We start from the raw sequence: 12,870 nt of genomic DNA, 5'->3' as shown, positions 1-12,870 counted from the left end.
AAATTGACCAAATAGAAACAAAAAGAACAATTCGAAGAATCAAAAAAAACCAAGAGTTGGTTCTTTGAGAAAATTAACAAGATTGATAAACCCTTGCCAGACTAACTAGAGGTCAAAGAGAGAGTATCCAAATTAACAAAATCAGAAATTAAAGTGGAGACATAACAAACTGAAACTAAGGAAATTCAAGAAATCATCAGATCCTACTACAAAAGCCTATACTCAACAAAACTGGAATATCTGGAGGAAATGGATGAATTCCTAGACAGATACCAGATACTAAAGTTAAACCAAGACCAGGTAAACCATCTAAATAATCCCATAACACCTAAAAAATAGAAGCAGTCATCAAAAGCCTCCCAACCAAAAAAAGCCCAGGACCAGATAGGTTCAGTGCAGAATTCTATCAGACATTATTGACAACCAAATACTCTCCAAACTGTTCCACAAAATAGAGTAAGATGGAACACTACCTAACTCATTTTTTGAGGCCACAATAACTCTTATTCTTAAACCACACAAAGACCCTACAAGGAAAAAGAACTTCAGACCAATCTCACTTATGAACATTGATGCAAAAATACTTTTAAAAAAAATCCTTGCAAACCAAATCCAAGAACACATCAAAACGATCATTCACCATGATCAAGTAGGCTTCGTCCCTGGGATGCAAGGATGGTTTAATATATGGAAATTCATCAATGTAACCCACCATATAAACAAACTCAAAGAAAAAAATCACATGGTCATCTCACTAGATGCTAAGAAAGCATTTGACAAAATTCAACACCCCTTCATGTTAAAAGTCTTGAAAAGAGCAGGAATCCAAGGCCCATACCTAAACATAATACATAAGCACATACAGCAAACCAATAGCCAACATCAAACTTAACATTGAGAAACTTGAAGCAATCCCACTAAAATCAGGGACTAGACAAGGCTGCCCACTCTCCCCCTACCTTTTCAACATAGTAATGAAAGTCCTGGCAAAAGTAATTAGACAGCAAAAGGAAATTGAAGGGATACAAACCAGAAAGGAAGAAGTAAAAATATCACTATTTGCAGATGACATGGTAATACATAAGTGACCCCAAAAATTCCACCAGAGAACTTTTAGAGCTGATAAACAACTTCAGCAAAGTGGCTGGATATAAAATTAACTCAAACAAATCAGTAGCCTTCCTCTACTCAAAGGACAAACATGTGGAGAAAGAAATTAGGGAAAAGTTACCCTTCACAATAGTCACAAACAATATGAAATACCTTGGTGTGACTCTAAGCAAGTGAAGGACCTGTATGACAAGAACTTCAAATCTCTGAAGAAGGAAATTGAGGAAGATCTCAGAAGATGGAAAGATCTCCCATTCTCATGGAATGTAAGGATCAACATTGTAAAAATTGCCATCTTACCAAAAACAATCTGAAGATTCAATGTAATCCCCAACAAAATTCCAACCCAATTCTTCATAGAGTTGGAAAGAGCAATGTGCAATTTCATCTGGAATAACAAAACAAAACAAAACCTAGAATAGCGAAATCTATCCTCAACAACAAGAAAACATCTGCGAGAATCACCATCCCTGACCTCAAGCTATATTACAAGGCACTTGTGTTAAAAACAGCATGGTACTGGTACAGATATAGGCACATGGATCAATGGAATAGAATAGAAGTTCCAGAAATGAGCCCTCACACATATGGTCACTTGATTTTTGACAAGGGAGCTGTAAACATTAAATGAAAAAAGGACAGCCTCTTCAATAAACGGTGTTGGTACAACTGGCACTCAGCATGCAGAAGAATGAAAATAGACCCTTTCTTATCTTCTTGTACAAAGCTCAAGTGCAAGTGAATCAAAGATCTCCACATTAAACCACGTACACTGAAACTATTAGAAGAGAAAGTGGAGAAAACCTTAGATGGGCTTAGGGGAAATTTTTATGAACAGAACACCAATGGCTCGTGCTCTAAGGTCAAAGATTGAGAAATGGGACTTAATGAGATTGCTAAGTTTCTGTAAGGCTAAGAACACTGTCAAGAAAACAAAACAGCAGCCAACAGATTGGGAAAAGAGGTCTAATATTTACTGTACACAAAGAACTCAAGAAGTTAGACACCAGAGAACCAAACAATCCTATTTAAAAAAATAGGGTACAGAGCTAAACCAAAAATTCTCAATTAAGGAATATCGAATGGCTGAGAAATATCTGAGGAAGTGCTCGACATCTTTAGCCATAAGGGAAATGCAAATCAAAACAACCCTGAGATTCCACTTCACAATAGTCAGATTGGCCAAGATCAAAAATTCAGATGACAGCAGATGCTGGCGAGGGTGCGGAGAAAAAGGAACACTCCTCCACTGTTGGTGGGGTTGCAAACTAATACAACCACTCTGGAAATCTGTCTGGTGGTTTCTCAGAAAATTGGACATAGTTATACCTAAAGACCCAGTTATTCCACTTCTGGGCATTTACCTCAGAGACGCTCCAACATACAACAAAGATATATGCACCACAATGTTTATAGCGGCTCTATTTATAATAGCCAGAAGCTGGAAAGAACCCAGATGTCCTTCAGTAGATGAATGGATACAAAAATTGTGGTACATTTACACAATAAAGCTATTAGAAACAATGACTTTATGAAATTCCTAAAAAAAAAAAAAATGGATGCATCTAGAGAATACCTTCTGAGTGAGATAACCCATTCACAGAAGAACAGACATAATATGTAATCACTGATAATTGGACACAAATCCCAGAAAGCTCTGAACAACCCAGAAACAACCCACAGGCCATTTGAAGCTCAAGAAAAACAAAGGCCAAAAAAGAAATTGAAAGCCTCAGTCCTTCTTAGAAGAAAAAAATGTATAGCACTCTCTCAGAGTGTGGTACATCTAAACCTTAAATCACTAATAATCCAAGAGCTAAGAATTGGTATTCAAAAATCATTATGTTTTATCTATACAAACCAAGAAAACTCTGACTGTTTCCATATTACCTTCTGTCCTACATGTACTTTATGCTTATGGTAACTAGAGGGATTTCAATGCATGCTATCAAACGATTAAAAGAATTAAGTACTGACAAAATATCCACTTAATGTTATGACAAAATGCCTTTAAAAATCTGTACATTTGTCCCTCTTTTTTAAAAAATAAAGTTGTAAGAAAGAAAAAAAAAAGAGAGCTGAGGCAGGAGGATTGCTAGACATTAGAGACAAACAATGGATACAAAGCAGTCTCCTATAAAAAACAAAGAAAGAAATTAAAAGAGATTAATATATGCCTCTGAGCCCAACTTCCTTGCTTTGAAAATATGAGTTGTTTGTAGACATGAGATGTTCTAGAGCTTTTAGTATCTCTGTTGGAGTCCGGGGAAACACCATTGAACTGGGAGGGGCATCTCCATAACCTGATGCAATGGAAACTTCCTGGAATCTATGCCAGTAATCCTAACTGGGTCTCCCAGTAGAGTAGACCTGGAGTCTGCACCATCTAAGTCTTGTAACCATGTAGGACTTAGAGTGGAAAAACTCACACACCAACCCAGAAAAATACCATTGTATGTACAATTGGTCCTGACCACCAGATGTGTTGTGCTGGGGTGAAGGTGGCCCAGAAATCATGGGAGTGACTGGTCCAGTTGAGACCCATGCCATGGAAGGAAGCCCATCCCTGACACTGCCTAGAGACCCAGAGGCTGGGGAGCACAGAGACCTGGAGAGAAAATGATTCCTTGTGATAGTCTGCTGAACTCAGATTGGAAGCTAGCCCAGTTGTCCTAAGAGAGGCTTCACCCAGCAACTGAGGGAAACAGAGGCAGAGATCTGCAGCTAAACATTAGGTGGGGCTCTGGGAATCCCTGGAAAGATGGAAGAAACACTGAAGGATCAAGACGGACCAAGATATCACAAGGAGACACCCCACAGAATCACCTAACCAGGGATCAAGGGGCTCACAGAGACTGAAGAGACAATCAGGGAGTTGGCCAAAACTGACCTCGGCCCTGTGTATGTTACACTTGCTAGCTTGGCCTGTTTCTGGGATGGCTGACTGCTGGAGAAGGGGCTGTCTCTGACCCTTGTGCCTGCTTTAGTGACCTTTACTCCCAAAGGACTGCCTTCTCCAGCTTCTGTAAGAAGGGAGGTGCCTGGTCTTACTGCAACTGGATATGCCATGTTTGATTGACATCATGGGAGCCAGTGTTTCCTGAAGAGAATCAGAGAAGAAGTGGATGGGATGGGGGAAGAATGTGAAGGACTGGAAGGAAAGGACTGAGGGGAAACTGTAGTCTGGATGGACAGAGAGGAAGACAGAAAGAAATTGATAACTGAGGGAAGGAGAGAGAAGATAAATGTGTGCATATAATAATCTCTTGAGAGGATGAATGCCACCTTCCTCTTCCTCTATTTGAGAGTGGTTTAGAGAAAACCCAAGCTTAAATATGTGTCTTCATTTATATTTCCCCCAACTTTCCTGAAAGCTCCCCACCTACCCTTCACCACAAACCATTAACAACAAATGACCAGAGACCAGGCGTGAGGCTGAAGCTTTGGGCCAGCAGTTAAGAGCATTTACTGCTCTTCAAGGACCCCAGATTTCCATCTCCAGGACTCCAGTGTTGTTAGACCTATCTGTCAAATTCTGAGAAATGCTCTGATTTCTCCAGGACAGTGCATGCTCCTGTGCATTTGAACAAATGCAGGCAAAGCTTATAAACACATAAAATAATAGGAGGTACAATCTTTTTAAAATTACCAGACTCAGGATGGAGTGATGGTTCAGGGGTTAAGAACACTGACTGCACTTCTAAGGTCCTGAGTTCAATTCCCAGCATCCACATGGTGGCTCACAACCAACTGTAAGGAATCTGATGCCCTTTTCTGCTGTGTCTGAAGACAGCAATAGGTACCTGCACACATGAAATACTTAAATTTTTCAAATACAGAAAACTGCAGCCTTATTCTATGAAGCACACCTATAATCCAGGCATCTGGAAAGTACTAGTGGAAGAGTTGTAAGTTCCAGGCCACTGTAAGGTACATACTCAGAACATACTAAGATAGGGAAATAGGAATGGGGACTGGGAAGAAAGAGGACAGGGGATGAGGGAGAAAAGAGTGTCTGTTCTCACCTGTTTGGGCACTGATATTCTGCCAGAAACTATCGACTCCATTCTGTTCCACCCTCACGGAACATTCATATACAGACCCAGGATCAAGTCCATTCACGGTGACACTGGTGTCTTTTGTAGGCTGAGGCGTCCCATTTTGGACACCATACCTACTGCACTGGGCCCAGTATGTGAGGTTCTGCACGGAGGAGTTCTCAGGAGGCTCCCAACTCAGGCTGATGGAGGTGTTGGTCTGACCTTCAACCCTCAGATTTCTCACTGCGTTTCGATCTGAAATGGACAGGAATGGAAATCAGGTCATGTTCTTGGTCCTCAGTTTTCTATCTGTTCAATAGCCATGAGCCCAGTAGCAGAGGTGGGATACTCAGAACTAGAAAGTCCAACATGGAACCACAGTTTACACTGAGGTCTTAGCATGTGGCTGGTTGTCACTACAATGCCTCTGAGAGTTAGGGATAGAGCTCTAAAACATGATCAGTGCCCCCATAATGTGAGACTTAGCAAGGCATGGTTGCTCAGATATGTGTTTCCAGTAATTAAGAAGCTGAGGCAGGAGAATTGCTACACATTTGAGGCAAGCACTGGATTCAAAGGTATCTCCTGTCAAGAAAACAAAGAAATTAAAACAAATTAATATAATCCTCCAAGCCCAACTTCCTGCTTTTGAAAATATGAGTTGTATGTAGACATGAGATGTTCTAGAGCTTTTAGTATCTCTGACGAAAGTCCTGGGAGACACCATTGAACTGGGAGGGGCATCTCCATAACCTGATGCAATGGAAACTATGCCTGTCACCTTACGTGAGTCTCGCAGCAATGGGAGATCTGGAGCCTGCACCAGCTAAGTCTTGTAACCATGTAGGACTTAGAGTGGAAAAACTCACTAGAAACCTGGTGTAATGAAATATTCCAGCAATCCATGAGCATTACCCTATGTAGAACTCTCAGTGGTTGGCCATTTAGATTTGAAGCAGCCTTGTTCACTAACCCAATGATACTCTAGTGGAGGGACTGGTACACTAACTCAGTCTAAGACAAAACAACAGAAAACAACAAAAACCCTTTAATGTCCAACTGTTCCTGCCTACAAGTTATGCTGGGTTAAAAGCCCCCTAGAAATTGCGTGAATGTCATGCCAAGGACTGTTCTAGCTTGACACTCATGCCATGAGGGTGAACCTTGCCCTCACAGTACTGAAAAGGCTAGGCCTGTTAGGCCCAGACCTCACAGAGAAAATGGATTCTTAATGAGGTTCTGCTATACCCCAGTGAATAGCCCTGTTGTCCCTGGAGAGGCTTCCTACTGAACGGGTGAAACAGATGCAAAGCCCACAGCTAAGCATTAGTGGAGCTCCGGGAATCCTGTGGAATAAGGGCAGGAAGGGATGTCAGAGCCAGATGAGGCAAGGACACCAAAGACAATAGCCTGCTGAGTCAACTAACACCACTCTGAGGGGCTCACCAACACTCAAATGACAACCGGGAGCCTACAAAGGACTGAGGTACACCCTCTGCATGCATCTTACAGTTGTAGAATTTGACTTCTTTTTGGACTATTAATATGGGACTGGGGCTGACTCGGACTCTCTGCCTCGATTTCGGAGCCTTTCCTCCAACTGGGTCACCTCTTCCTGCTACAGTACAGGAGAGATGCAGCCTGATGCGCCTCGCTGTCAACCTCACGCCTTGGTGATTAGATAAGAGGTCTGCGTAAGTTCAAAGGCAGCCTGAGCTACACAGTGAACTCTAGACTAGCTGGGAATATGGAGTCACATCTCTCTAGTGGACGCACACAAACACATATGCACTATATCAACAAATAAAAATATAATTTTTAAAAGGTGCTGATTCACAAAATAAAACACTTGAAAAGCAACTTTGACCTCCACACAAATGCCTGTACATGAACACACAAGTACATATACATGCATCCATTCACACACACATACTCATATACTACACAGACATACACATGCAAATATAAGTAAATCGCCAGATATGGTGATGCACACCTTTAATCCCAGCACGAAGAAGTTAGGAGTTCATATCCAGCCTAGTCTGAGTTCCAGGACAGGCAAGGCTACACCAAAAAACACTGCTTGGAAAACCAAAGAAAGAAAGAAAGAAGGAAAGAAAGAAAGGAAGGAAGGAAGGAAGGAAGGAAGGAAGGAAGGAAGAAAGAAAGAAAGAAAGAAAGAAAGAAAGAAAGAAAGAAAGAAAGAAAGAAGGAAAGAAGGATGCGCTGGGACTGGCCATGCAGAAGCCCATACAGCTCCAGGTACCAAGTGATGATAAATGCATGGACTGGTACCAGGGACCTTCATGGCCCTCAACTGACCAAAGAAGCTGCCATCTTCAACAAATTGTGGTTTACACAAAGATTCATGGAGGGTTGAGAGGTTGAAGACACACCTACCATCCCCTCTGAGGCTCAGACACTGTCATGGGAAGGAACAATGTGAAGCGCTGCCTTGGGGACATGACATGGCTGTGGCTCTCGTCACCTCCCAGCCATTGTTCTCGTGGGGATAAAGCCAACACAAGATTGAGGCCCTGAATCGTCAGTCAGTAAATGGGCAGTGTACTCATGAGACCCAACCTAGGGGAGAAAATGACAGTCCAGGGCTTCTGGTGGAGAAGAAGTCACTGTCTTCAGTGACATAGCCACCTGCTCCAGTGGATAACTCTGTACCCACGCCCAGTCACAGTGCACAACCAAAAGAAAAGGCCACACCATTGTTGCTCTGATCTCCCGTTTTTAAATTGCTCTGGATTTGAGAACTAAATAGGTGGGAAATCACCTGGTCCTCTTGGTCACACTTCTGTCAATCATGGCCCCAGTGGTGAGTGTTGGATGGCTGGGACCTGGCAGTCCAACAGGGGAGACATACATTTCATACAATGTGTGAGCTCTTGGTATGGAGATGGAATATTTTTGTGAGATTAAAAATGCCAATTTTGTGCTCTCTTTATGTTTATAATGGAGAAAGGAGACCACTTTTAGACCACCTTGGCTACATCAACTATGAAGGACCCCTTCACCCATATCTCTTTTCCTACGTTTAATGTGGATGATAAAAGCCAGAAATTCACATATATGTGGATTTCGTTCCATTTCACTTGGATCATGGAATCTGCCTCCTTAAGAGACTGTCAGATCTTAAACACATCTCCTCAGAAGATGGAAAGAATCCAAAAGAGCCTGGCTCTCACCTGTGGTGGCTAAGGGCATCTGCGGTGAGCTGCTGACTCCATCTTTCTCTCCCCACAGGGAAAATTTGGATGAAGAAGCAGGAACAAGCCTGTCCACTCTGACACTGGTGCCTGTTGTGTTGTGCGTATTATTGGTGCCACCATCTCCAAGCCACTGGACCCAGTGAGTCACATTCTGAGGGTCAGTGCCATCAGGGGCCTCCGGCCTCGGGGTGATGGAGGTGTTGGTCTGAGTCTCTGCCCTCAGGTTTCTCACTGGGTTTGAAGCTGAGAATTAGAGAGGGGTTTCCAAATTAGAAAAGCATAGATCATCCATTCACTCCCTCCCAATACCTTATACTCCACCCCTCACAACCCCAAGCTGAGAAACTACCCTTGACCCCAGCCCACCGTGGACCTTCAGACTCAGAGGCACTGGAGTCTCATCTTACGGCAAGGACAACGATTAAAGATAGGGCTACTCACCTGCTGCCCTGACCACAGAACAACCACACAAACCCTAGAGAGAACCAGGTAGGCAGAAGTTAGCTGGGCCGTGGTGAGCTTGGGGAGGTGGAGCTGGGAGGACTGATTGAGACTCTCTTGATCTCTGTCCCCAACTTTCCTTCAACCTTAACCAAGGAGAGGAGTGTGGGATGGGGCATGATAAAGGTCACCCCGACGCTGCGTCTGTTTAGTTGGGAGGACGGTCACCATGGCATAAGTGGAATTTCAGGGAAGTGGGAGCCGAAGCTCCCTGATAAGGGCAGGAGATCAAACAAGCAGTTTCGCTTTCTGATAAAATGTAATCAGAGACACTGGGGGAATGAGCAAGAAGTAAGACAAGAGGAAAAGTAAAGTGGGCTTAGAGAGCTGGGCCAGAGCCACACACCTTGAGTTTGTGGGAAGAGAGTTAGGGCTTGGGGCTCTGGGTCTGAGGGAGGGGGCTGAGCTGTGCATATGAGCAGCCTGGCTCCGTGTTTACGCTCATACCAGACTCCAGTATCCTAAAGCTTGTCTATTTTCCTCCAAACACAGAGCTTTCGTCCTTCTCCAGGGAATGGCGTTCCCCAGTTTCTTCAATCCCCGGCTTGAGAAACCTTCCCCCCACATTTCTGAGAATGTAGTTTCTAGCCTCTTCTATTCCTCTCTCCCTTGGACTCCAGCTCAGCCCTGAGCAGAGGAGAACTTACCAAAAGCACCAAGCTCCCCCAAACCCTAAGGTTCCCACCAGCTCTGGCCATTTATCCCGATACTGCACAGGAGACACAGAAGTCCCGGCTCTGGAACCTCTACTGCTTGGACTTTCGACTTGAGATTTTCCTTTGGCCAGCCCATTGGTGAGGCCGGAGGCTGAGGCTGGGATGGGTGGAGGAGGAAATAGGAGCTGTAAGTTTGAGAACCCCATTGGACCCTGCCCCGTCCCTTAGCCTCCTTCCTTTCCTTCTCAGCCCTCCACACAGACATTCTAGACATCTTTCCCCAGTGCTCTCCACAGCCCATTCTGAACCACAGGAGCTTCTCCACTCAGTTACCTTCAGACCCCCTAAGCTCCCACTGTGTGTCAAAGGCCCAAACAAATAGAGCCAAATGTCCTTCTGGCTGGCCTGTCTTAGGGGATGGGGACACATCATAGCCAGCCCTTAGACAGGTGTGGTGACTCAAGACTGTAATACTTGAGAGGGAAGCTGAGGCAGGGTTACTATAAACTATAAGCCAGTCTATGTTACAGACAATCAGTTCCTGTCTTAAACACACATGCAAACACATATACACATAGACATGTGCACACATAGCCATACACATTTATACATGCATGCATAATATCCACATGTATATACACATATTTTGCACAAATAAACCCACACACATGTACACACGCACACACCCTGAAAGCTGTATCTCATGTCCCACTGGAGGGCTTAAGTTGACTGGGGCTCTGGATGCTGTTTCTTTTTCCTGCCTCTCATAGACTTTTGCAGCTCTCTCGGATGAACCCTGACTGTTCCTCATCCCCTGGCCTTTGTCATTTCTCTGTAGCACAGATGCGTCCTCCACTGCTCTCCAGCAAGGCCTCCCTCCTGCACCTTCCCGATTCAGCTCAGACACAGCCCACACCAGACAGCCCTGCGCTGTGATCTATCCTGGCCGACTGTTTACATTCGTGTATCTCCCTTGTCGTCAGGTGTTTCTGTGACCTTAAAAGGGTGGCTTCAATCCATGGTGACTCAGATTTCTCCTCTATGAAAAATGGTCACAGCTACCCATAAACAAGCTGTGAAGAATGGTTGTCTGAAAAACCTTAGCAGGGTGTGGTATTTCTCTCCTGTTATCGCTGCATTTAAGGAGCTGGGGCAGAAGGCTAGTAAATTCCAAACCAAAGCAAGGTGTGTAATTACACCTGTAATCCCAACACTGAGGAAGACCAGGAGTCAGAAAGCAGCCTGGGCTACGTGTGAGCCTGACTTATGCACCCAGGGAGCTGGGATTATGAGCAACTATACCAAGGCTTTTCCACCCACAGCCCAGCTCCTGAATAATGACTCCGAGGGTTATTATTTATTTATGAATGAATGCCTATGCCATTAGCTAAGCTTGTTTTCTGGCTACTTTGTAACTTATATTAACCCATTTATACTATTCTATGTCTGCCATATGGCTGGTTACTGCTCCTCAGTTTTATAAGCCTGAGTCTGGGTGGGGAATCTTCCCCTGCTTGACTCTTTGCCAGAGTTTCTGGCACTCTAGCTGTCCCACCTTCTACAGCTTAGTGGCCATTGGCTTTTTATTGACAAGTGCTGCTTCCACACCATATGCAAGAGATTTTCCCTGTAAACAGCACCAGCATTTCTGGTTTATACAGTGCTAGAGCTCAAATGCAGGGCAAGCAGTCACCTAACACAATTTTATTCTCTGACAGAATTTGTATTTATTTTTCAAGACAGGCTCTCACCTTTGTAGCTCTGTCTGGCCTGGAACTCACTATGTAGACTAGGCTGGCCTTGAACTTACAGAGGCCTATACTTGCCTTTACTTCGGCGTTTTTTCCTCTAGAGTGTTGGGAATGAAGGCATTGCCACACCGCACCAAGCTGCTGTATTTGTGGAACTTGGTCTCAGGTAGCCCAGGATGGCCTGGAAAGATCAAGAGTGCCAGATTGACTGCTCCAATGCCACTGTCCCAGAATGCTCACACCTGCCCACTGGTGCCTCCCCCTCGCTGGCACTGGAAGGCACAGCTTGAACGTGTAAGAAGCAGGAAGTGAGGGTCACAGGGGACATCTTGGATGGTGTCAACCATTACGACACACTGGTTTACAATAAATGTTTGCTCTTTTCCTATTTCTCACAGCCTCCCTTTTGTCAGGGAGAGTTACAAAGGGGAAGGGTGGGGAGGGAAGCACCGCTTATTACCCCATGATGAAAACATCTCAGCCTTCGACATTGTTCCTCAGTCAGAAGAGGAAGTAAGCTCAAGGGCATCATAATCAAGCGTTGGCTTCACTTCCCATCCTCCATCCTTCCTCGTCCCCTCGCTGCTGCATCACCTGGGACCTGAGACGACATGACCTGCATATCTAACCATCAGGGCATTCCTGAATGTCCCACCATTAAGACCACAGGAATGCTTTAGTTTTGTCACTCTGAAGGGAGGGTCTGATTGAAAACTTTCACTATAAAGTAGCTGTCTTCCTGCACTGTCCACCGACATGTTCTCTCGCATGATTTCCTCTCTCCTTCCAGACAAGCTTTCCATATGTAGCCATGAATGTACTAGAACTCACTTTGTAGACAAGGATGACATCAAACTCAGAGAGATCCTCCTGCCTCTGCCTCCAGAGTGCTGGGAAGGAAGGCCAAAAAGTAGATGTTTCAGTCCTACTTAGAAGGGGGAACAAAATAAAAGCAAGTAGAGGGTGGGAGGGATTTGGGAGGAAGAGAGGAGGTGGAAGGGAAAAAGGGGAAGAATCAGGTGTGGGAGAAGATGTACAGAGGGTCAGAAAACTGAACAGAGGTGTGCAGCAATGGAGGGATGGGGAACTGGGGGTAGCAGCCAGAAAGTCCCAGATGCCTGGAAAGCAAGAGCCTCTCAGGACCCCACAGGATGACATTGGCTGAAATACCCCACGAAGGGGAGGGAGAACCTGTTGAGACCATATCCACAGGTTAGGCATGGCTCTTCATTTTAGGGATAGGGACACCCACCCATCTCTAAAATTTTAACCCAGAATTTCTCCTCTATAAAGAAAATACAGGGACAAAGAGTGGAGCAGAGACTGAAGGAAAGGCCACCCAGAGACTGCCCCACCTGAGGATCCATCCCACATGCAGACACCAAACCCAGACAATACTGCTGATGCCAAGAAGTGCTTGGAGACAGGAACCTGATATGGATGCCTCCTAAGAGGCTCTGCCAGATCCCAATCAATACAGATTCAGATGCTTGAAGCCAACCATCAGACTGATCACAGGGACCCCAATGGAGGAGTTAGAGGAAGGACTGAAGGAGCTGAGGGGGCATTATCTGGCATCAGTGGGACTCCC

The 12,870-nt window shown here is 44.6% G+C and overlaps 1 protein-coding gene across 1 annotated transcript in view; it reads right to left on the bottom strand.

Annotated features, from left to right (window-relative positions):
- PTPRH (protein tyrosine phosphatase receptor type H) overlaps positions 1 to 11,770 on the bottom strand; it is a gene marked incomplete at both ends in the record, with an annotated part of 34,443 nt that extends 22,673 nt beyond the window's left edge. The window contains 3 exons of the mRNA XM_080941917.1: positions 5,136 to 5,405; positions 8,348 to 8,614; positions 11,740 to 11,770. Of these exons, the coding sequence (XP_080798043.1) occupies positions 5,136 to 5,405; positions 8,348 to 8,614; positions 11,740 to 11,770 (568 nt within the window). The remainder of the gene's footprint in view (positions 1 to 5,135; positions 5,406 to 8,347; positions 8,615 to 11,739) is intronic.
- Positions 11,771 to 12,870: the final 1,100 nt, after the last annotated feature.

This window comes from Micromys minutus (genome assembly GCF_963924665.1).
Source record: "Micromys minutus genome assembly, chromosome: 30".
NCBI lineage: Eukaryota > Metazoa > Chordata > Mammalia > Rodentia > Muridae > Micromys > Micromys minutus.
Note: the sequence above shows the minus strand (reverse complement) of the source record. Positions and strands in the feature narration are given on the sequence as shown.